Consider the following 26,900-nt stretch of genomic DNA (forward strand, 5'->3'; position numbering starts at 1 on the left):
ACTCGCTGCGGTAACAGAATATAACATCCCTGCATTTACAGGTTTTATCAGCCTTGCAAATTAAAAACCGCAGTGTGATAGAGCCAGGCATAGGTCTACCAGAAAATTTGTATCTGTCGTATGTTTACTCGTGAGTTAAATCTGTGCAAGGGTGTCGTACGTCCTCGATAGGACCTAATTTATAACGATCATCTTTCATTGTCATCTTAACCTCATGAACAGTGGAACCGGATGGGAAAGTCAAAATTTACAGGTAGGTGAGTAAACATTTTTTCCATCCAGGGACCATATACATTGCTGTTCACGAGCGATATGGTTTCTAAAGCATGCACTCGTCAACACCTCTCGCGTTTGTGACTGAACGTGCCAAATACATGTACCCCCTGTTCTCCATGTTATCAAAATTTCTTATGAATATCCTAACCTAGCTATCTGCTTTACGGCCTATTGAAATGCTGATGGTACGTCTTGACGGAATCATGGGGATGGTTTCACGTCTTAAAAGCATTGAACGAAATCATGAAAATCATGATCATTAATTGTAGGACAGATAATTTTGTTAACTTTATATTAAAAAAAAGGAGTTTGTGTTTGATATACTACTACTAATAATAATAGGCATTTATATGGCGCCATCTATCTAGAGATAATCTATTCCGAGTCGCATTCAAAGAAGTGAATTTACAATTTATATTTACTAAATACTGTGTGAATATAAGGTCTATCAGATCATGCATTGATAAGCCCACAAACTAGGCGAAATTGTCTCGTTTTCACTTCCAGTATAGTCTGTGGCTGTGAGCATTGAAGAATTTACTTTTTGTACAAGCATAATCGTCTCAAAATTAAGAGCGAATTGTCAACACAGTCAAGTGACAAGTAGCGTGTTTCAATCCGTGTTGACATTAACAGAATTTAATAGCAATCCATCAAACACTTCAGTGAGAGCAAGGTCAAAAAGTACCTTCACATTATTTTGACTGAAGAACAGACTTTATGAGATTGCAAGTTCACTTTCTTCAATCATGTTATTGTATAAATTATATTATTACTTATTTTACGATTATGCCCATCGGCACTCTGAAGAGAAGATAATTTATTCCTTTTTAATGTATTTCATTGATATAATAATATGTGTAATGACAATATCACGTTTGGTCTTTTGCAGTGAATTGGCGTTTGAAATACAATGAAACAACTGGAAGTTCGAAGTAATACACATAATGTATAACGTTAATGAGAAATGTTAATATCTCAGCAATTTAATGAGCAACTGCACGATGATACGTTCTTGTTGAATGTGCTTATCATGTGTTTTTATATAGTTATGGAAGTATGGACAGTTCATTGAATGTGTCTCGAAAATATTGGGGGAGGGGTTAAGACAAAAAGAAAAAAGAATGCATCGAATATCATAAAATCTCAAGCAACCAGGAAGTTTCAAAACGTAGATTGTATCATTAATCATAGAACCTTTATTTACACTCTCAAGGTTTTTTTTTTCAAACTAGCCTATAATAATGTTGGTTCAAATATGAACCGATCAAATTTGGTTAAAACAAAATTATAAGCAAAAGGAATAGGGATTCCTTTTTAAACCAACATTGTATGACTCACATATGCTAGTTGTTGATCCTATTGATTGTCGACCCATATTCGCCTTCTGATTTACGTATATAGCTTAACCACATTCAAAATCATGTTCGAAATTATTGTATCAACAATTTGCGCCCATTCCCTGTCTTCGGCAAGTTAACAACCGACATTAGATTAAGACTGCATGCTTTATCCCCAAAACTGTTTATTCCTACGCTTGATTTGCATTTATATTACTTTTTAGTAATTCTGTGTTCGCTATTTGCCAAAAGAGATGTAGATCGACAAATGACAGAAGTAAGCCTCTGTCTCTATTGGTTTTTCTTCCCATTCTAATACATGAAGGCAAGATTCAGGCTTATGGAGAGATTAGTATGTGAAGTGATTCGTCCTTCGTTCATTGTGATTCCAAGATATGGTTTCGTGCAAGATGGATGCTTCGAATGCTGATCAGAAGCCTGCCCAGGGGCTATCCTGATTATGGATATCCTATGATAAACATATCAGTAGCAACCGTTATCCAAGTGACAGGTCGCCGACATCATGTGCATATGGTCTGGCCAAGTCTACCCGCTCTTCCTTTGCCAAAGTAATTACCATGTTGGCAATTATAAGGAAATAATAACAAAAAAGAGAATCAGGAGGGTGTCACGGTCCCGGGGGGGGGGCACTCAGTATATAATGCATAGTGGGTATGTGCCGCGGAGGGGACCCCCATTTTTACACTCAAATTTCCGTTCCGAGGCATAGCATTTTTGTCTTATTGAGAAAAAGAACAAAGAAAACCGCTCCAGAGCATAGCATTTTCTTCTTCTCGAGAAAAAAGAAGAAAAAAATCCGCTCCAGGGCTTCGCATATTTTCCGTTACGCCGTTCCGGTCGCAATTTTGGTGAAAAGCGGCCGCAGCTCGCTGTCCGACCACCGCCTCTGCGCTAGCGCGCCCGTCAGTCGTGCCGTCGGGCTAGCTGCATGTACGTTCCATAGGGATGCATACGCACTCGCACGCAGGCGACCCGTTCCAAGGACCCCCGTTTTCACAAACATTTGTAGTTCCGAAACCCGTTCCGAGGACCCTCCTTTCTACAATGAGCCCGCTCCAAGGCCCCCGTTTTTTGTCTCGCCTGCGGCACACCCCTACCACTTTTTTGGTCGAGTGCCCCCCCCCCCGGGGTCACGGTATACTTAGTGAGTGGTATTATTCGAAGCAGGGGCAGAACCAGCTTTTTTCCAAGGGGGGGGGGGTTCATTACCTAATGAAGGTCATTTTGGTACCGATGCATTTTTACAAGCATATTAATAAAACTGCCAATGTTAATTATCTCTTAATTTTTTTCTGTTATCTACAGACAATTGAAGGAAAGTACGAAGCAAACAGTACCGCTTGCCAGGCGCCCACCTCTTAGACTCCGCCCATCACCACCTTCCAGCCACGCCCACAGTCCTCCTCCTCCAGCCACGCCCACCACCATGCTTTGCTTCTATCTTCTCCTGGGTATCTCCCAAGCCCTAGCGGTTATCATCCTGATCCTAGCGGGGTTCTGGACCGGTCACACCCTCGGTGGATTCGCCTGGGATGGTACATCGAAGGAATTCAACCTTCATCCACTCCTCATGATCCTCGGGTTTATATTCCTATACGGAGATGGTGAGTCTTCAGGGCGGCGCCAATAATGCATTTTCATAAGGCATGATGATTTTAAATGTGATTTTATTTTGTGAATTGATTTCACAGAGCTGCACTGCCGAATTTTTTATACGATTCTTTGTGTGCCTTTTTCCTTGTTTCTTCTCTTTTTACTACTTGAAGCAAAAGGTTACGGTCACACGTGCTACTTCCTCCCATTCTTAGTGCCGCAACTGATTACTTTAAAGATATTCACTTTGAATTTATACATTAATATATATATATATATAAGAAATTGTACATGTACAACCGCTTTGGCAATTTTTATTTTATATATGTTGTGAAGGAAATTAATGAAGAGAACAATGGTAGGCGTAGCATAAAACAAGGTTCCCCAGAGCTACTAATAACCCATTGCAAGCATTGGTGAGACCGAAAAATGTCTCTGTCGGGAATCGAACCCAGGCCCCATCAGCTTAGAACGCCAGTGCCTTAACCACGAGACCACAGAGACGGGTTAGTGGCTCTGGCGAACCCGATCCGTATGTTTATGTATTGTATGTGTGTGTATGTGTGCGTGTATACATACATAAATATACACACACGCCCACATATGGCACAACTATTTTTCTCTACAGATCGTAATAATTCTGACATGTTTTCGTAACCCAGTCATATATCAATATTCCATAAACAGTTCGTTTAGTGTTACGAACGTGTCACCTTTTTTGTAGATCGTGTATGACTAATTTTGTGCAAATGTTTCTCTTTTGTTTTTACGCAGCAATACTGATGTTCCGTATCCTCCGAACCGAGAACAAGACGGCTGTGAAAGTGATCCATCTTCTGATGCAAGCCCTTGCCTTGATTTGTGCGTGTATCGCACTCAAAGCTGTCTTTACTTTCCACACCACAATGGGTTTCCCACATCTTTACTCGTTGCATAGCTGGGTTGGACTGACTGCTTTTATTCTATTCTCTCTTCAGGTAAGTGGAGATAAAGTCTTCCCTCGGAAAGGACCTTAAACCTTCGGTCCTCTGGTTGCCTGCACATGTATTCATAGCAATCAGGTATAAAAAAAGATACCACCAAGTCCTAAGAATGAAGACCATTTTGATTGGTAAGGATATTGTGAAGGGACAAATCCAGTGTTTAACACACAACGTTGCGGCCCAGTTGATTATTCTCCAGAATTGAAAGATATGGTCATTAGTTCGAATTCCAGTCATGCCGTTATGTCATTCAGCAACAAATAGATCCACATTGTTCTGCACTCAATCAAGGCGAGGACGCGAGGTGACTGAGTACCCGACATGATTATTTCCTTGAAGGTGCATAGCGCTGGAGACAATAGCTGCAGCTAGAATCGATTTCTAGACAGGTACAGAGTACCCATAACTGAAAGACTTCACGTACGATATTTCCATAAAAAATCAGAACTAAGACTTCATGATATTTCCATACAATTGAAAAAAAAAAGATCAAACAATTCTCCGATTTTCTCTCATATGTGAATTCTTTTTTATTCTGAGACAGATATAATTCCTATTTAGGGATATGTTAAGGTTTTCAGGTTTTTATCATTAATTTTAAGAGCTTTTGGGTAAGGGTTTCCAGGAATTTAAACGGAATTACAATATTTTAAACCATATAGGTACAGCGTCATCTGCAGTTTCTCATTACCCTACATACTCGCAATTACGGATGGAATAAAAGAGATAATAGACCGGGGAAAGTGATTTCATTCCTAGAACCGAATGTGGCGTCGTTCCTGAATGAAGGCCGTTTAACCTGAGCTAATAATTATACACTCTAAATTGGCAACACTGTCAAACCAATTAAATCGATATAGAGAGATAGTATACATCTCTATGATTGAATCACTGTTTGAAAATGCAAATTGGCAACTATTTAGTAAGATAGTGAAGTTATCATTGATTTTGTAATATCCATATTTTTATTTCAGAGCATGGAAATAAATAGAAAGTTGGTGGATCTTACCGTATTAGGAGCAAAAAGGGCTAATTTTGAACTTACAAAAGGTACTACTTTATGGAGATAAACAAAAAACTTCACTTGCATATGCTGGAATCAAATGGGCAAATATGTTAAAAATCATTTTTTTTTTTTTTGCAGTGGATCGTTGGCTTTGTCTCGTTCTTCTTCCCGAAGCTACGAGAGGATTTCCGTGCCTCATATCTTCCCATCCACCGATACTTCGGAGTCGCCATCTTTGCCACCGCTGTAGCAGCTGCCCTTATTGGAATTAATGAGAAATTGTTTTTCGTTTAGTAAGTTTTCAGATTTAGTCATGACATCATACACTTATTCATAAAAGTACTTTGATATAAAATTATTTATTTGAAAATGATGCATATTTTTAGCGATGACATTATTTATGAATATATCTTTTAATTGTATATTATGTTGAAAACTTAAATAAATGAGTGATAACGGGTGCAAATCACTTTGGAGCATACTTTACATTCCTATAGATTGCATTATAGCTCTTTCTGGAAAGAACAGTGTGCATCTTTTCAGAAAATTCCACTCCAAAAAGGATAAAATCCACTCAACAGAAGCTGTATCTCACCTCAGAAGGATTAATCCCTGGTATTACTCAAATGGAATGTCATTTGGGACATTGGATCGTTTCATAGGTTGTCAGATCTGACAACTTTCCTTGATTTTGATTGGCTGAGAAAAACTGTTACTATGGTAACTGTCGGATAAAACAGGACTTGTCGTTGAAACGTCTGACAAATCCTTTCATGAAACGCTCCCAAGATTAACTGTTTTGCTTTGAGAGAGTTTTGGGGTTGTTGGCATGTTGTTAAGAGGAATACGGCAGATATTTTACTTACTTGGTTTGGGTTAGTTTCAGTTTTTTTATCAGCTACACGGAAATGACATTTTGAAATGATAAAGGATACAGGCCTATTTTGTCGGGTTTTTTTTTTCTTCAGTTGTGATTGGACTTCAATTTCCTCAATGTCAAACTTCAAACTAGGATTAACACAATCATCAGGATGAAAATAAAATCCCCGATAATTTAGGGAGAATGAAGGATGAATTTGCAATAAATATATGATCCTCAGGGCCCTCAGTTTATATTATAACTGATGAGGCCACCTTAAAGATAAAAACAAATAACTAAAATATATTGATAGCAAAATTAGGTTGATTTGGCGGCGAAGATAATGGTCACGAGCAGGTAAGGACGTTCGTAAGTTACCAACATTTTATGAAACACCTACAGACTAAGAAAAATAGGTTCAACTTTGCACCTTTAAAGTGCAGACCAATGTCACACCGTTGAGCACCATTGAGGTGCAACTTTGCACCTCTTTGGAAAGGTGCAACTTTGCACTTCTCTGAAAGATGCAAATTAGCTCCTACAAGAGGCAGAATTGCACCACAAATCCTTCAAGAGAGGTGCAAAGTTCCACCTTTCAGAAAGGGGCAAAGTTGCACCTTTGAGGTGCTCCAAGTGTGACAGTGATCCGTGGGTGATCTCTAAAATCTCTATTTTGTGTTGATTTCGAACCCAGCTCTGGAACGGACGGTAATGAGAAGTACGCCTCTCGCCCGAACGGAGCCTACGTGGGGAACTTCTTAGCCTTCTTCATTTTGATCTTCGCCCTCATCGTTGGCTACCTCGTCACCCATCCCAAATATATCCGAGAGCAACAACCCAACGAAGAGACCATGCCCCTGGCTTCATCAGCAGCCATGAGACAGTTCCAGTCCACCGACCAGGTCCCCGAAGCCGAGGAGGCGAAGTAGATTAGTCAAAGGCCGCGTTTTGATTTTATTTGTGTTTTTGGCGTATGTCTTGCTTCGTTGTACACAGAGTTTCTCGTGCGGAGAAAAACTATTTTCTGAGTTATTTTTATTGCTATTAACCCCTTGCCCACCCTGTTTTAAAAAGTAGTCACATTAGGCATAACATTATTCTGATAATTGTTCTTCCGCGGGGGGGGGGGGCAACATTGGCTAGAGTCTTAAAGATGACATTTTTTCTTAATTTATTAACCATGTTAACTGGGTTATATACTACCGATATCTTTCTTTTGATAATCTCTTTTTTGTTTGTGTCTAGACTTTTTGTGCTACTTGAAAAATCACGGGGTACCTCTTTGCCCCCCCCCCCCCTGTAGTACCACCCTAAAAACAAATGTTGTTCACCAAATGTAAGTAAGTGAGCGGATAACATACATGTCATAAGCTCACTTATTCTTTTTCCTTTGATACATCTTCTTTCATACCCCTTTGAATTGATGGAATTCTGAAGGTAAATTATTAAAATTATTTTTAAAACACCTCTCCCTGCATAATAGTTTTTACTAGTGATCAATAAGAAATTAAACACGTTTAACATTGTTTTTTTTTAATTCAAAATATTGTTGAGTATAGACCCCGGGTATAGACCTTATATCAAAAAGTTAAGCTTATCGTTTCTCCACTGTCATCAATTCACTGTAAAAAGTGTAATGATCACTTCCAGAATTCATTAATTTTATTTTTTTATTTTTCTTTGTAATTTCTTATCATTCTGTTGTTTTTTCATCAGATCTCGAATATCCAAGGTTTTCCACAATCTACTCTTTTAAATCAAACCAATAAGGATAAACTTTCCCCAAAAAAAACATCCCTAATTGATAAATCAAGTTTGATGTTTCCTCCTTCAGCTTTCTACCCCGTTTATCTACAGTATTAAGTTTGTCAGTATCTTGCCGTCTGTCACAGCGAAAATTAGGCTTAGTACAATTGTAATTTTTCACCCATTAAAACCTATGACAGTTTGGGTGTCTTGTTTAACTCACATAATTATCAAGACTATTCTTGCATTTTACGTTTAATTTCACTAGACCAAACAAATCATTCACAACTAAGGAGTGGTAAGGTTCAAGTGAGAATTTACTTGCGCCGTTTTCAAATATGTGTCAATGTTGTCTGTCTACTGCCTTCATTTACCTATATGGCAGCTATGATATTTGTTGTGTTACACTGGTCTACAATAAAAGTATTTGAGTCATAAATAGCTTTCTGTAAAAACTTTAAAGATAATCAAGTGATTCAAATAGGCGATCTCCGTTATTACTTATTTGATGACAATAATACATGTATATTAATTCAGTATTCAGATACTGTTTGGATTGGACAGTTCGTAAATGATCAGCTGACCATTCGCGTATCTCTGAAATCTAAATTCACAAAATTCTGAAAGTTTACTTTGAAATCTTCTTTGCCGCAATGTCGGGCAATCTTCGGTAAGTGACGAGAATTATCAAGGACATTTTTTTTTTACAGAGATAGAGCATATGAAGATCAGTGAATATTTGAATTAATTGGTGTATTTAGGGAAACAGTTTTAAAGACGGGCTAAGACTATACTCTTAAAACAACTCAGTCAAATTGGCTAGACCAGTAGTCAGCTGGGTGCAACTGATATGTCTAGTCACATTTCTCAATTATATTCTAGTAAAAAATAACTATGTTTCTAGTAAATTACGACTAGAAAATAGTCAAATACGACTAAAATAACGGTTGCACCCAGTTGACCTTATCAACTAGTCATTTTGACTGATTTGTTTTTAGAGTGTAAGAGACAAATAAAATCGATAAATTCGACGCACCGCCCGTCACAATTTGTATTCATGTGGTAACTGATTTTATTGTTTGACTTCACGTCTAAAAAATATTTATCAATTTGTTGTATATAATTATGGTAGTCATGGAAGTGTTTCTAGCTGTTGTCTATATAAAATGTCTGTAGATTACAATATGCCTAATAGAATGATTCGAGTTGTTCGAATATCAGGATGACTGATGATCAGACGAGGCAGGGTGTGCAACATTAGGATTAATAATTATTTAGTCAAACTCTCTTTTTATTCAAAGTTCAGAATTTAATTTTTAAATTACTTTCTTGAAATCCTAGATCCTAGGTCTTTTTTTAAATTCGCACTATGTATTATGTTTCATTGCAATGCTTCGAAGGTTCAGGTGTATTACGTTATGCATATAGGTTTATGCAGATTTTTCCTCATGCAATTATTATCATCATGATTTAAGGTTTTGTGTTTTGTTTTGTCTTGTTTTGTCCTGTTTTATAGTGTTATCTTTTTATCGTATCAGTCTTAAGAAAAGTAGACATCATATAAGCATGAATGTGAATAAGCCTAGGGCCTAGAGCTTTAGAGAAATGGCGTAATTATCGTTCATTTCTCATTCTAAAAATATTGGTTTCTTCCATTGCATAATAAGTGATAATTGATAATTATTTTTCTGAATCATGTGGGTTAATCTTAACAAAAACAATATAAACTTGTTCAATCTCTAAAAAAAGGTGAATTTTTAGTAAATCGACAGTGACGTTATTTTTATTGTCTGTCAGTAATGTATGGAATTACTCAAAGATCATTAAGTGCACGACACTAAAACGAGTGTGCCTCCATTTTAGCCTAGATTTACTCTAAATTATAGTAAAGAACATTTAAATCCTTGCCCTTCTGAATGTGTTATTCCCTGTATATAAGAATATTCATACGGTATATTGAATCTATTCCTTTTTTTGTTTTTCTTCAAAGATATGCTATCCAGCATGTTATTTAAACACCTTGGAATTGTGTTACATTTTGTCGTTTTGATTATTCAATCAAGTGCTATTTTTCTTTTACCAATCGTTATTGAAACCAACATATGTGCTATAAATGTGATAACGTTGTATGAACTATTTCACGAGGTGTATATTTATTAAATATGTCGGGTTAAATTATATATAAATAAGGGAGGAAATTATTTTGATATTTTAGTCCGTGATAGTAGGCATGAGTATTATAGATGATTCAAGAACTAATGGGAAAAGTAATCATAGAATATCAATGATATACAAGATAAATTATCTCTGCTTAAATCATTTGTATACATGTATTCAACACGCGAGCATATTGCTTCCATTCGAAAGTTCGAAGAAAAAGTTTAATGGTCCTCAAACATGGAAAAGATAAACCATTTAATTTCAGCCAAACGGTATTTAAATTTATTCAGGGACATTAAAAACCCACTAAGATTCCCTAATGACTGGGCGCTATGGCGTGCGCCTGTAATTCAAACTATGTGGGGGAAGTTACAAATTGATGCAGAGGTTTCGGTTCGAGCCCTGGTCACGTCTTTCGGTTGGGAACGTTAAAGATCGGTCCCAGGGATAAATAAGTCTGATTCATACACATCTGACAAAACTCGATTACACCCACACACAATGAAATATAACAAGATACACGTCTTGTATTTATTGCATTTACTAAATTCAACAAACAATGCAAAATAGTGAGAAAAAAACCCTCATAATTATTTCCCATAGTACACTGTAATTCGTTTAGATGATAATGGTGTATTTTAAGGCACTTGATTAAAGAAAATTAAACCAACTTTATATGCATGCCTTCAATAATATATTTTATGTCCAGTTTAACTAATTTTTGTCTTGTATTACAAAATATTGGTATAGAAAGCAGTAAGAATATATGGTGTATCGTTCGTTATTGCTGGAAGTAAAAGCTAAATAAAAACAACATTGAAGTTATTCATTATCAAGTGTTGAGCATCCGCTGTGGTTTATGAAATAACGATGCTTCGTCTTGAAGCATTAGGGATCTTGAATTAAAAAAGGGGAGCCCAAAAAACGTAAAAAAGAGACGATAATGGAATAAGCAAAACATGGAAAATTTCATCAAAATTGGATCTAAAACATTTGAAATAAGTCAGCTATGACAGTTTTAAAGTTTCACTTATTTTCGCATAACAGTATATATATATATATATAACACATGTGAATACATGCAAATACGAGAGATTCGATGATGTCACACAATTTTCTTTTGTGTCTAATGAATGAAAAATAGAATATTCAAATTTTCAGATGTGACGATGACGTAGGTCTTCACTGAATTACAAAAGTTCGCAACCTTGGCAGCTCAACATGCGAATCAAACCTTATTTCACGTCAAGATTTGGATTTAAAAAATATTTCATATAATAACATAGTAAAAGAAATAGTGAGCGGTTGACATTATTGGTTCCTTCTTATAAATATAAACGCTGAGAACTTTATGAAAATAAGCAAAACAAATTTAAATCCGATGTCGATGAAAATTTATATGTTATTCTCATTTTATTTTCTCTTTTTACGTTTACGTTTTGTTGGGGCGGGCATCCCATTCAAACCCACTTATATTATACTCTCTGACGATGATATACGGATGAAAGATGTTGACAGCTGATGGCATTATTTCCAATTGTTCTTGAAGGAAAAAAAAAATAACGTTATGTCAATTATTTTATTGTTTTGTCTGAATCGAACCCATCAGTCGATTCTACTGGTAGTACACATATTTTAATCTGGTTGCTCTTCATTTAGAATGGTAAATGGTAAAATGGTGGAAGCGTCATGGTAGCGGTTCTGACTCTCGCCTTACAATCAGAGGGCCGTGTGTTCGAATCCCACCACGGCCTAACGTCCTTTGGCATGGCGTCAATCCACTCTTTGCCACTCTCCACCCAGGTTTTAAATGGGTACCCGGTAGGATACGAAAGCCTATGTAGTATGCCTAGCAATTAAGTCTTGGAACTGTTGGAATGCTCCCCAGGGAGTGGACAAAAGTGCATACATTGTATGCGGGCTTGTCAGGATCCGATGACCGGGTAATAATATATCTGTTAAACGCTTAGAGACGTCGTTGCGATGTATTAAGCGCTATATAAAAGCGGATAACTATTATTGTTATTATTATTAAAACGAATTTGCTGATGGAAAGCATTCACAACGTTGAAACCGATACCAAACTCACTGATGATGTACCTTTAGAAATAACGTAATAATTTTGGTCGGACTGGAGTCTGTTAATGGTGTAACTGAGGCAAAAAACCTCCATGTGATCATTCGCTGTGACTAAGTGATTAACATATTCAATATTGATTACACTTATGTGAAATGCATGGCAGATTTCATATTAGTTAAATGCACAGGACACTTTTAACACACATTACCTCGCACGAAACACGATGAATTCACTTTTAGGGTTATAGATATGGTAGGTGGTCACGATTGCTCTCTGGTTAAATATCTTCCTGATGCCGATGACGAAATTTTCATTAAAAATTTACAAAGCGACATATACATCGGATAATAACAATGAGCACTTTTAACTCTTCAATGACTACCAAGAAATATGAAGCCAATGGCTAATAATGTAAAAAGGTTTGAAAAAGGCTACTGCAACCAAAAGCTAGGGTTACACCGGAACCGAATCAGCTGCGAATCCATCCGAATACTCGTATTCGGGTGGTTTCGGGAGTATTCTGGGGAGCGTTTCATGACAAGACTTGTCGGACATTTTATCCGACAAGTCCCGTTTTATCCGACAGTCACTACAGTTACTATAGTAACACAATGTTGCATTGAAATTTACCCTTAAAACATGCATTTTGTCCAATATGGGGTAAACGAAAATACCCAGCAAACATGTATGTTCCATTTCTACCCAATATTGGTTAAAATATTATTCAGTGTTTTAAGTGTTCTTGAACATTCGAATCTACCGAAACCATCCGAACTAGGCCGAATTCGGCTAGAATCGGTCCGAATTTATTCGGAAGAATTCGGTTTAGGTGTAACTCGGGCTAGAATTAAAATCGATTCCTATTGATGCACAATGCTGTACAGAATCGAGTTTTGTTTATAAGTCTCTAAATATATTTTGTATATGTTCAAATAATCTTTGGAAGAATATTTTTCAATCTGCTAAGTTCTATTCCTTAAAGAAAACTCCATATTTCATTCCTGCAGTGGTATCATCCAATTGTGAGTGAGCTAACACAATTGTACGTAGCTGTTGAAGAGCTGTCCAATTAACCTAAATATGTGCAATGTCGTACTCGTTGTAGCATCACCACCAAACAAAGAGCAACCAACGATACTATGTTCATATGTGTTTTGAGAATCAATGTGCCGAGTTGTGGAAATTTAAGTACAATTGACTATTATAAAACTACAATGACACTAACCATATATGACGACTCTGGTCACTAGATGATATCACTAAAGCAATTACGGGAAGTGAATTATTATGTAAGGTAGGGGCGCATCCAGGATTTTCCAAAGGGGGGGAGGGGCACATTTTCCCCGAGAAAAATTTGACAAGCAAAAAAAAAGGTCCTCACGTGTATGAACGACATATTCCCATTGAAAATATATGCTGTCACCTTCAAGGGGGGGGGGGGCACACTTGTCTAAGAAGTGCATATTTACATCAGTTTGTTTTATCATGGCTCTCAAGGCCAGACGTGCCCCCCTGGATCCGCCACTGATGTAAGGGGGTGGAGCTTAGCAAGTTGAAAATGTTCTGTCGAAAATCACCCTAAAATCTACGAAATATATTTCGATACTTCATTTGCAAAATTATCATTCGATATCAATAGGAACGAACAGGATTCAAGGGTTTCAGGAGTTCTTCGAGGTTCCATAACCTCGAGTCAAATAAGGAGCTATGGAAGCTTCATGGAAAGGAATGTTGGTTTGTTAAAATTTGAAAAATGATTGATAGATTTCAAAGTGTGTTTCCCTGAATAGCTAGTATCCACACATTGATGTGGATACACTCAGTATATTGTTTTGACTGGGATACGGCTAACTGTGTGTGGTTTTCTCCTTTGTTGTTTTTTATTTTGTTGGTACAATGGTGACAGAAGATCTGGTTGGTCTATCTTGCTCCTTGGCGCCAATCCCTGTGCCTTTTTAGAATTCCTAGATCCTCCCCCACCTTCACCATGGTTCAGTTTACTGCTCTGATGAACACCGAGAGGCATGTAGAGCGGAACCGGCGAATAGGAGTTGATCAGACTATCTTGGCTCTCTCTCTTTGGATCGTACATTCTTGGTGTTCGGTCTGTCCTTGGAGCTGTAGGTGATCGGTCGTCCTCCTCACGCAGTTGTGGCAGATGAGACACTGGAGCACCGATGTTCTTCTGTGCCAGTGACCTTCGAGGATGTCTTTTTACATTTCTCGTCGGTAAATCCATGCCTTTCGTTGTTGCAGGAGGATGTCTTCTGTGTACCTTTCGTCTGCTGCCGTTATCGTCAGGGTAACCTGTATCTTGGTCATCGGTCCCATCGTGTCCATGTGGGTCGTAATCAAATTCATCAGAAAATACATTTTCAGGGTCTTCCCAGTGCTCCCTGTTTCCTTTAGAACTTGGGGGAAGATAGTGTATTTCAGGAATAGGAGTTTTCCGACTGAGTTTTGATCTTTCTTGCTTGGCTTTGAAACCGTTTAACTCAGAGGCATATCCGTTGTTTTGAGTAACCTGATGTGTGAGTAAATGATTCCGTTTGCCCTCTTGACGTCTGACCTTTTTATCATGATTCATGTTTCCCATTCCATTGACCCCGCTATCAATAGAGTTACGACTTATTTGTTTCAAGAGATCCGGACTAACATCCCCGTAATCAGAAGCTCTATCATGATCCCTACTTGTACCAAGTTGTCGCAAATGATCATAGAGTAGATCTGGGGAATACGACTCCTTGTATGCCGGTGTATCAAGATCATAATCAGTTTGAATAGCATCTTCGAGAGATTCCCTGCTGCTTTCTAACCAGGGGACACTCCTAGTTGCTTTCTTTGCCGCCCTAGGTATAACTTGAGCCTTGTTTGTCTTGTCAATATGGTGGCGATTCTTGTGCAAAATCCCTTTGTCCTTGGAGCTCGTGTGATCTTGTCTGTCTAAGCCATCCTGCAGATGAAGTAACATTAGTTCATGTTCTAGTTGGTCTTTCCTCTCCTCTTCTTCTTGGACTGATGAGGATAATAGATCAACTCGCCCTTCCACCTCATTTTGGTACCTTCAAAGATAAAAATGGACAAATATCGGATTAAGTATTGCCCTGTCCAACAAAGATTAGTCAGCTATTATAAAAGCTTCGAAATCTACGAAGGCTAATTAAGAGTGTCACAGCAAAATTTTACTGCTCTCTTCTCACACGCAGATTGATGATTAAAAACTGAATGAATTTATTAAACACTGCGAATCAATATTCACTCAAATCGTTTCTTCCAACCTTTTCCATTGACAGTCGAGCTACTTTGTTTTGCATTATCATCACCAATTCACCATATGTTTGCAAATCAATAATGTGCACAGAATCGGATTATTTAATACTGTTCTTTGGGATTTCTGCCATTTCGTTCATATTTTATTTACCCCCTCTTTTTCACTTCTTGAAAAACTACAGGGTTCATCGGAATAATACCCACCTGGTGAATGTTGCTTTGAGGTCTAGCTTGAGTTTCAAGTCACTATTCATTAGTTTTTGACGATATTTTGAAACTTTTGAGAGCTCTTGAATATCATTTACTTTCTGATCAATAGTCTTAAGCTTCTCTGAAATGTGTCTTCTTTCTGAGTAGTCTTCTGCTTCTTCTAACTGCAGAATAAGTCGCTCTTTTACTCGTGTATAGATCTTCAGTTCGTCTTCCATTGCTTCTATCGCGTTGTCTGCAAGCTTCATGTTTGATCTCAATTTTCGGATTCTTTCTTGTCTGCGATTAAAGAATTCAAGTTCGTTGGTCTCTGAGGCTAACTCCATTCGTCTCAAAGCAATAGAAGTGGTGAGTTCTTTGAGTCGTTTTTCAACTGTTTCGGTGACTGCAGGAAACGTTGGGTGAGTTTCAAAATCTATGTCTTGGGGTGTTCTCGAAACCAAGGGATCATCTTGTGCATCGGAAGGAATTCTTTCAGTGTATCTTTCACTTTTTTCTTCTTTGAACTCCTTATCCAGTGTTTCTTCATTTCTGTAGTCAGTGCTGGGATTGTGATATTCATCAAGTCTGTGACGCTTTTGTGGAGAGGGCGATCTGTAGGGTATGGTTGACCGGTCCTCGTGTAATATGTCAGCTGTAGGCAGATGCTCCTTTGGAGATTCAGCTGAGTGAATGCCATCACTTTCCAAAGGAGGATCGGAGCTCGTGTCTTCACGGATCTTCTGTCCTCGAAGACGTCTTCTTATCTTTTCAGCCTGGTACCACCAGCTTCGTGCTAACTTGATGGCGTTTTGTGTCTTATGCATGATATCTGGTATAAGTCGTAATAGCTCCCCGAATCTATAGTGATTTGGATAGAGCTTCACATCATGAATCGATTCAGGATCGAACAATTCAACATCCACTTCCTCTGATTTCAGAAGACTACCCCAGCGGACATCAATCAGTTGCAGTTGGTGGATGGTTAAAAATAGCATCTCGCAATCTTTGGAAATATCGTACAACTTCCTGACTGGCATTGACTCATTAAGCGCGTCGTAGCCTTTGGTGTTTGACATGACAAGGAGATTAGAACCCATGACCTCGCTACTTGCACGACGCCCTCTCTCGACCAGTTTGGCAGCTTGCGGAATCTCCTCCATCACCATCTCGTAATAAAATTCAAACAGTACTGAATAGATACGTTCATCAAATGTCGTTTTCATATCTTTAAGGTATTTGATATCCTGGTTGAAGTCTTCGATCCGTTGCGTAGTTGATTTGTCGGTAAGATGCCTATCTTCAAGATCCGAGAACCAGCGATTTGTAAATTCTTTCAAACCATCCAAAGTATTCACATGACGATTATCTATAACAAATCATACACGTAAAAACATAAGTATCGTTTCCGATTCGTTATATCTCTCTTGTATTTCATTTCTACCCGGTTACCTTTAATTTCCAATATTTTGTGGTATAAACAGAAAAACGCATAAACGCACAAAGATTATAGCACAAACGCACAAAGAGTATAGATTTCAAATTGATAAATTGAGAAAATAGCATTATTGAAGTTGGGAAATCGCATCACAGTAGGTAAAAAGTTATAATTGAATTAAATCATTGTCAAAGGATTAACAGGGCCACAAAATAATGATCGAGGGTCCCTTTTATAGGGTGTTTAGGACATTTCATCACTTCAATTTGAATCTCTTCAAAACAAACCCTGGACAACCATGCAAACCATCAAAGAGCGATGAAGATACGTAGTAGGCCTACTTACGAGGAATAACCTTGGCGAAGGCGCGATAGAGTGACCCCGTCTCGTGTTTCTCAAGGAAGGTTTGTAACATGCTCTCGAAGCTCTTCAGCTGTAGATGCATCATAGCGTTCTGTTTCCTCCCAGGAGCACCTCGCATCCGGTCCGGGTGCGTCTAAGAGGATGAGAAAGACGAGGCATACATGAATAGAATCTGAATATAATTTTTACAGCAAGCTGGACTTTTTGAGCAAAGTCAGACCCCCCCCCCCTCCCTCGCCTCTTACGTGTTTGGCATGCACAATCCAGGACTTTTTTAATCATAATTATTAATGTAGGTAGCTACGAGCAATTCAATAACAATTGCAATCAATAATCGATGACAATGAATTAGACTTTTTGCTGTCCATCACTTAATGAAGCCCCAAATATTCCCCTTTCATTTTAAATACCTTCTCCCACTTTTGTTAGCTTTTTCAACTTAAAAAAATAGATAAAAACTTTTTTTTTTACTTTAAAAACACTTTAACAATTTTAACGTTCTTTTTAAATACCCCTTTTCAATTTTTATTTCCTGTTTCAGCTCCTAAATGAATAAATTGGAATAAATTTTAGTTCGTGAATTTCAATGTTATCAAATGTCCTTTATATATATATATATATTTCCCCTTTTGATTTTGTTTTATTTCGTTTTTCGATGTAATTCGTCAACAGCACTAATTGGATATTTGGCTTATAAGGATATATCTGTAAAATGCTAAAAGATGTCGTTTCAATGTATAAATATCTATACATAAAAAAAGCAGAATACTATTCTCGTAAACAAAATTAAAGCTCATTTATTTTTATCTTTATGATTTGTTGGCTGCAAACAGAATTTGTACAAAAAGTTGTTTCATAAGATTTGGTAACAATTGTTTAATCATGTTAATCTGTAACGCGCGACCCGCATAAAATTTGATCAATGACAGTCATCTAGCTTGAATCAATTAATCAGTGGGATTTGTATAAACATTTGCCGAATAAACATTTTCAATCACAAGATATACATGTATATGCAAATTTCATTTAAGCTGTTGGACTGATGACCATGTCATTTTGCTCGAACAAAAACGAAGAACTCCAAATCAATAACCGGAACCATTTTCGTTTCCATGAACAACTAAGCATCGATCACTTAAGAATGCTAGCAGATATGTCGATAAACACAAAAGCTCTATTTCTCTCACAGAGTGGACCACTGGCTGTCATGGAAACCGGGATAAACAAAAACGCACCCTGTATACTCCGATCGCATATGTTTAAACACCAACGCCATTCGTTCATCACGAAGCCATATTACAGCGAGATTATGTAAATATGACGGTATGGATTATTGATATTTTGTCAATATTTGAACTTGCTAAAGAATAATTAAACCAACAATTTTTCTGGCACGCCTTCCTGCCTTTATCAGTTTATTAAAGAAACTTCAGTCGTTTCCAGGTTAAGATATTTCAAAGAGCATTATAGAGAATGATTGGTCCTGATTTTTTTTACCGGCCTTCCGACCCTAGCAATATTCAGCAGCTGGGTAGGCCTATACATTGCATGGTGTTATATTTGAAATATAAAATGAATGCACGAATTAAGAAAAAAAAAAGGTAAAACACATTTAAAAATAGAACCTATGGTGATCCGTATTTTGCTACAGTAACACAAACGGAACCACCTCCAAACCGACCTATGGTCATTTGGAAATAATAATAAAACCTTGGTCGGTCTTGAGTCGGTTTCACGGGTGTGACTGTACATTTTTAAAATGTAATTTTCACCCAATGCAAACACACACAAAATCTAATTTGGCAAATTATTGTGAGGACAGTATGTTGCACAGTATTGGTTAAATGTTTTTTAAGCCTTTTAAGAGTGTAGCATTATAATAATCAAAAACTAGATTATGACAAGCCAAATTAAGATTAAAAAAAAATCTAGTTGCAATTGCTGAAGTTGCAATCTACAGTATCGATTAACACTATAACGTTTCACATTTATTTTACTGCAAAGTATTATATTTCCAAAGTGTTCTGTTAAAATAGTTCAAATACAGAAATAGTTTGTAGTTTTAAAGCCTCATATTTATTGTATTTACGTAATGTATGTTATTACTATCTGCTCTGTATATATGATATTTTTCCTATATTGCGTAATTGATTGAGTTGAAATGATTCGAATTTCCCCATTCCCGAAAGTTGCCCTGACAGATGGACATTTAATGTTACCGATGCTGTCAACTATTCTACTATCCGGATTCCGGACAAACTTTTATTCCATTCGAAAACAGTAACAATTTAAATGGTAGAACGAGCTAGAATGAGCCTTTTGTGTCTGCAGCCTTGGAAAAGAAACATTAATCAACTCCATTAATGAGCTTTGCAACGATTGCGATATTGAATTAATACATACTTTAATTTTTCATTATCCCTTGTATAGTAGGCCTTCAGATGGATCAATCACATGGAATAGCAATTACTCCTAATCAATAAGGATGGTTACATGCACTTGGCATCTTAATTTCTCTTCCGTTATAGTATTAACTGCAGTGCCCCCCAAAAAAATGTAAAAAAATAAAATAAAAAGCGCTAAATGTATACCAATGGAGTGTACATCTGTCTCATGTATTATGATAGAGTGTGGGGTGTGAGAGGGTGGTTGTGTGCGTGTGAGATTTGGGTATCATGTGCGCGGGTGCAAGGGTATGTGTGCGTGGGTGCAATAGTATGTGTGGGTGTGTGTAAGAGTATGTGTGGGTGTGTGTACGGATTTGTGTGTTCGTTTTTGTTAATGGCATGTACGTTTAAATGCGTACATGTGGCTGTGTGTGTGTGTTAATGGGGATACGTGAAATACATGAGAGAAAAGGATTTTGTCGGTATGTGTTGTAAATAGTCCTGATACCGACCATAAATGCAGATGAAAAAATACAACCCCCCTTACACACACACACACACACACACATCAAGGTCACGTGCCAATGTAACGTCTACCTGGGTCTAGATGCGATGTGATCAAATTCAATTTCGATCATATCCAACATAAAAAACAATACGAAGTCACAGCCTGGATTATGATTCGATAGCGTCACTGAGAAATAAAAGATGAATAAAGTGTAAATACTGAAGATTTCGTTTGTTTGTTTGTAGACAATGATTAATACATTTTAGAAGAAAGGTCTCTATGTGCTAAAGGGGGAGGGGTGAGAAATTCCATGATCAATACGATATTGATGTGTTGATTGTACAGCCTCTAAGTATCTCCATGGTAACGTAAGTTAAGTTATTACCAATGAGTACTTGAAACATGATTAGAAATCTGTGCCCGTAAGCGGAGTTAAAAAAGGAAAGGCAAACAGTGATCGGATCATCGTTAATGGTTTCTCAACTGCTATTTGGTTATAATTAATAAGGGGTTACGTATGAAGATCAACAAATCTCTCAATTGATTGTCAAGAGAGCAGGACGATTGCTCAATCGATTCGCTGCCTCGAGTGTCATAAAAGTAGATCTATAAACAGTGCCACAAAAATTTCTAGCGGAAAAAGTGTGGGAGTGCGTATGTGTGTGAGAGAGAGAGAAGGGGGAGGACACAGAGTGGAGAGGGCAAGGGGGAATGGTTGGGCGGTGGGGGGATGGGGTGGACGGTGAAAGGACTACATAGGGGTTATATTGCGGCAGGTTACATCCGCAAATAAGATTAGGCTTATACATTTACAGAAAAAGAAGAGCAAAGTATCTAGGGGTAATAAATCAGCCCTCCTAAAAGAAAGGGGGGGGGGTCTGCATGGTGGGCGAGCGAAACGAACAGCTCAAATGAGATATTGTCGAACCGCAAATATTGCGCTGATAAGATGAATGCGATTCTTGTATTATAATGTTGATAATTGCAGTATAGAGCATGAAATGCATGCATATAATACTTCATGAATTGAATCCAATTAGTGTCCTCTTTGTCATATGTGATGTATGATCAGACAGAAATAATATAACGTTTCGATTCCGAAACGAAACTATAATGCCTTACAAAATCATCACATTAGAAATCTTAATCAAGGAAAGACAAAAGATCACTTGTCAGCACGAATAAATTGAATTGATAGCACAATACGTATCATGGTGACCAGATAGGTGCAATAAAATATATCCAAGTCGCCTTTTTAATATGCTGGTTCTCAATTATGAAAATATGATAATGGCTTTAGCATTTACACACAGACCTTCATTTATCTGAAGTATATATTTTTCGGCTTTCATGTGGTCTCGATTAAAATGATACAGCCAACAACACGGCTATATCATGTATACAGACGAAAAGAAAAATAGAGGATAATCTTAATAAATATAAAAAATATCTTTGGGCTGTAATGAGAATGTTCTTTTGCAATTAGTTAAATTAGAAAAAACTCATTGAAGATATCATTCCGGGATATCATTCCACAAAGTTGATGGTAAATATTGCAGTCAGTTGTCCCATTTTGTTCGCGGCAGTGGTGGTGGTGGTAGTGGTGGAGATACAGATTCTGCATCGATAGTTGTGGAGGAGGTTATCTTGTATGTTAAAAAGCTTGTGTGAGTAGTCTCTAAATGCAGAAGACCTTGTCTGGATTTTAGCTCCCTTTGGAGTGAACATGGATAAAAAAGATGCACTGATCACTCCAAAAGGAGCTATTTTTAACTGCAAAAGGATCTTTTAAATCACTAGTATCAGTCTGAGAGGAGTGAAGTGAATCGGTGATGATCATCATTATATTATATGATCCTCTCCCAAGCGCAGGCTGCTGGACAAGATTCAAAATCCGAGAAAAGGATTCGTTCCCCTTCCCCGCCCCGGTCGGCGCCCATCATAACAATTTCCTGACTCTTAGAGCAGAGCTGTGTTGGTCATGTTAATTGGCATGTGTGCCTCAGAAACAGCCCTTGCCTGGCCAGGATTCTCCACAGGTAGTGGAGAAGGTGCACTTTATGTGTGGATCAGTAATGGATCCAATGATCCGGGTAATAAAAATTACATGTATAAAAGCGCTTAGAAATACATCGGATGGAACGCTCTATAAATAACTATTATTATTACTATTATCATTATTATTATTATCACCATCATTATCATTATTATTGTCATAATTAATATCAATATTATTATCATCATCATTATCATAATAATTATTATCAGTAGTAGTATTATTATCATTACCATCATTGCCATTATTCACAGTAGTAGTAGTAGTAGTAGGAGTAGTCACTGTATCATTATGAGTTATTTTTTGTAAATTTCATTTATGCTTAGTTTTTTATAGAGAATAAATATGATACAAAAATCCTCTCCCATCTCCTACGCCCTACTTGACCTATAGATAAAAAAGTGGAAGCGTCGTGGTGTAGCGGTTCTGACTATCGCCTTGTAATCAGAGGGTCGTGTGTTCGAATCCCACCATTGCCTAGCGTCCTTTGGCAGGGCGTTAATCCACACTTTGCCATTCTCCACCCAGGTGTTAAATGGGTACCCGGTAGGATGTGAAAGCCTATATGTAGTATGCCTAGCAATTGAGTCTTGGAACTCTTGTTGGAATGCTCCCCAGGGAGTGGAGAAGGTGCATACATTGTATGCGGGCATGCAAGGATCCGATGACGGGGGTAATAATATGTCTGTAAAGCGCTTAGAGACGTCCTTCCGATGTATTAAGCGCTATATAAATTATTATTATTAAATCATCTGCACCAATGCACAGAGAGCGCCCGGATATCATGAAAAGGCGAATACCCCTAATCGACTCCTAATTCTTTCTTTCCACTCAACTTCCTTTGCTTTATTCCTATATCGACATCTTGATATTTTCTTTAAAGATCATAGGAGGCTGTTACACACACCCTCACCCGCACACACGCACCCACACACACAAACATAAATAAATATATATATATATATATATTTGCATATATATATATATACATGTTTATACATATATATTATATATGTATGTATATATCATATATATATACATTTATATGGCAACAATGTTTTACTCCCTTGACAGAAAAAAGATATATATTTAAGAGAATTCAATCATCCACAGATATGGCAATATCATACGAAACACTTTGGTAAATTTTTCATTCTCTTATTATTCAAGTGTTGCAGTTGCGTGTTTTTGGTCATAAAATATGAAGTAATGATCGTCGGGATTAACCTATTTTGCTGCGCCCGATAGTCAATAATGCTTTTTTCTAGACATGTACGATCATTAACATACCATGCCTGGCAGCCTTCTTTTTAGATGAACCCATTTGTTTAATCATACTTTTTGGTAGCTTTCTGGTAGGTTAGGTGTATCAGTAACCGTGACTTAATTCCCCTTCAGCCTGTTTGCATGTTATTTACCTGTATTATCATGGTTCTGTCTGCATAAACCCCTAACAACGGCTTAGCGTTGTAATGTTGTGCTTTTGCCTTATCATATAATGATGACAGTTGTAATCTGTGCATTGCTTGTTGCTTATCTCTGCTAATTACTCGTTCTCTTAATAATCAGTATATTCACCGATGTAAACATACTTAAATCATGTCAAACGGTCAAATAATTTCCACTGCAACATAACTGAAAGCAAAATATTGTTTTAATTCTCAACTTGAAGATCCCTAAATATTTTCCTGGCCCCACCACAAGGGCGATGGCAGGTGCCGGGGCGACCGCCTATCGATTTTTTTTTTTCATTTAAGTAACTGAGGAAATGAAAGAAAGAAAAGAAAAAATATCCCTATTTATTATTCAAATGAATGAAAAACATCCGAGCACCGCCCCTGAATTACTTCATTTCCAGACTATAGATCACAAGATTCGAGATTCGATCGATTCCCGACTCGGCACTAACGCCCTTTGTTGAGCAGCGTTGACTTTTGGGGATTTCGAAAATGTTCTAAATTCGGGGTTTTTGTTAAAGCCTTTGGGGATAAAAAAATATATATATATTTGGGGATTAAGATAAAAGTAGGTATTTTTGTCCATATTAGGGGATTTTTTTAAGGTTTGGGTTAATGATAACATAATAGTAGTATACGATCTACTGTAGATAGTCAATGCATAGAATGCAAATCGGCGCACGCCTTAAGCAATTCAACCGATGGTTCAGTAAATTTGACTTTATGACACAATGGTATATAGTGGTGCCAATCTACAATGCATCATAAGCTTTAAAAGAGAGATCTGCTTAACAAACGAGCACACATTAACTAGTTTGGGGGAAATAAATAACCATGATAGCTAGTCCTCATTTTTTTCAGAAAGTATTGTGATTTTAAATATTTGGGTATTTGGGGTCCTATTTGGGGATTTTTCAAGTGCCTTTTGGGTATTTTCTTCAGCTTGGACCTGAAGAAACTGTCGTTGAGGTGTTGATCTACATTTGCCATCATCGACCCAGGTGTAGTACCCGGCAGCAAAAATTGCTTCGAATGCTGCAAAAAAGCAGCAAATTGACAACTATATGCTCAAGCCGGGATAACAGTTATGCAGCCCTTAGAAACATTTTTATAGGAAAAATCATCGCGGATATCATCAGGTTCGTGAATTCTGGTTTCATAGACTAACCAACATCAATATTTATCGGTGATACCTCGCTCGTTTGTCTTCGGCCAGCCATTGCCACTATGCAAAATCAATGAGAAGAAAATGACCAATACAAATTTCACTAATAAGTATGTCCAGTTCGAAGGGGGAGGGGTGGGCAACACAGTAATGTATTGTCCTTGGTCATATTACTAAAGAAGAGCTTCTTCGGTGAAAATATTTTTGCATGAAAACAACCGGTAACATTTTTTAAGTTGATATTAAGAAAAGGAATTAGATTCCCGTTTCCATCTTTAAAGTTACCTTTAAACGAATATCATTTTGCATGAATATACGAAATGAATAGTGCATTGAAATCATTTCAGACCCAATAACTCTTCTTGAATACTTATCATAATGCGAACATAATCTCAGTGATACCAATTTATACAGTGTAATGAATTATCTAACTGGCAAAACAAAGTTCCAGATAAAGCAATCTTTTGGATAATGTAAAATATTATACTTATCGTTTCATCAAAATATAGCAGGGCTTGGGCAATTACAAACGAAGATGTTCATTTTGTTTCAACAGTTCAAATTTTGATCGAACCAATTGATGATAAGATATCAAGTGTTAGGTCTTATAAATCATGTATTAACGCCAAATAAAAAGTAACTATATACCATGACTATATGGTACAATACTCACAAAATACAGTTAAACCTGTCTTAGTGGCCCATGTCTATCGTGGAAACCTGTCTTTAATGGCCACCAAAATTGTTTACAATTTGAAAGGAATCACGTGTGGGAGAACCTGTCTATAAAGGTGACCATAATCTTTGTTGTTTCCCATTTTGAGTGGCCTTAATAGATGGGTTTAATGCTGTATACTTACAAAGTATTCTGCATCACCCTCCATTTCAAGCAATATTTTAGATGAAATCCTCCGTTCAGTAAGACCGAGATTTCAATATCTGGTTCGGAATCTCGTGAATAGCTGAAACTGTAGTCTGTCTGAGCCACGATGCCCACACGCCGTTTGACTGCTCTAGCAGCCGAGTACATTAATTATTCTCTAAAGCATCAATTATTCTGTCTCGTTCTTCACAGTCATGGCAGTGAATATGACCAAAATTCCTATTCCATCGCAGCCTTTGTTCTACCCCTACATGTGAGCATCAATGATTTTTTGATTGGTTGGCAACGTTCATTGTTGAAAGGGGCGTGGCTATAGTGATTCGTTGCTTGGTTATATTCTGCGATAGACCCGGTAAATATTGAATGTTGATATCGATATTGGTTTTCTTCTGAGCCATCATGCCCACGAACTTGATATTGTTGAAGTGGGTCAAAAATGGATTAACCCATTTGGGAAATTCTTGAATCATAATTCGTTGAATTCACATTAGATATTTGATGCTGAATTAAGGAAAACACGTATGTGGTCATTCAGCATACTACATGAATATGTTTGGGTATATGATAGGGAATACTGAAAGGTATTATTTGGGGAAGAAATTTTACGAATGGGCTTTGTGAATATGATTGCTGCCACTGGCATAAGGCTTAGGGTAGTTGCCACCCTGAAAGTTCCACGAACTAGAAAGAAAAGGAAATCAAACAGAATGTTGTAAAATATTAAACTCTTTTGGAAATCAATTAGATTATTATTTTAAAAAGGTCAAAGCGGTTGTAATGTTCTTACCCTAGTTAATCACCATTTATTTTTGTTGTAGTTGTTGTTGCTTTATGTTTTTTTGGAACATCTCACTTAATTTGCTAAATATCGGTGATCTACTTTCGTGTTCTACCCTATAATTTGACAAAAAAATGCGCATTAGTGCGCGTCCTCAGTCTCGGCATGATTTGGCCAACGGGTGATGCCTTCTTTACCGCACGCAGCTGAGAATTTAAGTGCGACTCTAAATCACACTTAAAACTTTGTGACACACCCCTTATAATTCGACTTATAGTTCTATGTCGAAGGAACGAATTAAACGATGAAACGGCGAGGGAACGGTTGCCATCGCCATGCTTA

At 37.3% G+C, this 26,900-nt stretch overlaps 2 protein-coding genes across 3 annotated transcripts; one reads left to right on the forward strand and one right to left on the reverse strand.

Moving 5' to 3' along the window:
• LOC129274550 (transmembrane ascorbate-dependent reductase CYB561-like) lies at positions 1 to 10,813 on the forward strand. 2 transcript variants are annotated; one of them, XM_064108467.1, is made up of 5 exons: positions 1 to 257; positions 2,943 to 3,241; positions 4,005 to 4,207; positions 5,358 to 5,512; positions 6,773 to 10,813. In XM_064108467.1, the coding sequence occupies exons 1-5, from the start codon at positions 232 to 234 to the stop codon at positions 7,005 to 7,007; spliced, it is 918 nt and encodes a 305-aa protein (XP_063964537.1). In that variant the 5' UTR covers positions 1 to 231; the 3' UTR covers positions 7,008 to 10,813. The 2 variants fall into 2 exon arrangements, with proteins under 2 accessions (XP_063964537.1, XP_063964538.1); XM_064108468.1 differs by having other exon boundaries at positions 1 to 253.
• On the reverse strand, positions 10,491 to 26,023 carry LOC129274551 (uncharacterized). Its single transcript, XM_054911338.2, has 4 exons — positions 25,758 to 26,023; positions 17,307 to 17,457; positions 15,539 to 16,892; positions 10,491 to 15,126 (listed from the first exon to the last, which is right to left on the reverse strand). Exons 1-4 carry the CDS (start codon positions 25,779 to 25,781, stop codon positions 13,884 to 13,886), a joined length of 2,772 nt encoding a protein of 923 aa, XP_054767313.2. The 5' UTR covers positions 25,782 to 26,023; the 3' UTR covers positions 10,491 to 13,883.
• Positions 26,024 to 26,900: the final 877 nt, after the last annotated feature.

This window comes from Lytechinus pictus, chromosome 13, assembly GCF_037042905.1.
Source record: "Lytechinus pictus isolate F3 Inbred chromosome 13, Lp3.0, whole genome shotgun sequence".
Taxonomy (NCBI): Eukaryota; Metazoa; Echinodermata; class Echinoidea; order Temnopleuroida; family Toxopneustidae; genus Lytechinus; species Lytechinus pictus.

Coding starts and splice junctions, on each gene's coding strand:
- LOC129274550 (XM_064108467.1), top strand. CDS start 232: ATGGGAAAGTCAAAATTTACAGGTAG. Junction 258..2,942: donor AAGTCAAAATTTACAGGTAG/GTGAGTAAACAT, acceptor TGTTATCTACAG/ACAATTGAAGGAAAGTACGA. Junction 4,208..5,357: donor TTATTCTATTCTCTCTTCAG/GTAAGTGGAGAT, acceptor TTTTTTTTGCAG/TGGATCGTTGGCTTTGTCTC.
- LOC129274551 (XM_054911338.2), bottom strand. CDS start 25,781: ATGGAGGGTGATGCAGAATACTTT. Junction 17,458..25,757: donor AGGGTGATGCAGAATACTTT/GTAAGTATACAG, acceptor TCATCCTCTTAG/ACGCACCCGGACCGGATGCG. Junction 16,893..17,306: donor CTTCGCCAAGGTTATTCCTC/GTAAGTAGGCCT, acceptor GATTTGTTATAG/ATAATCGTCATGTGAATACT.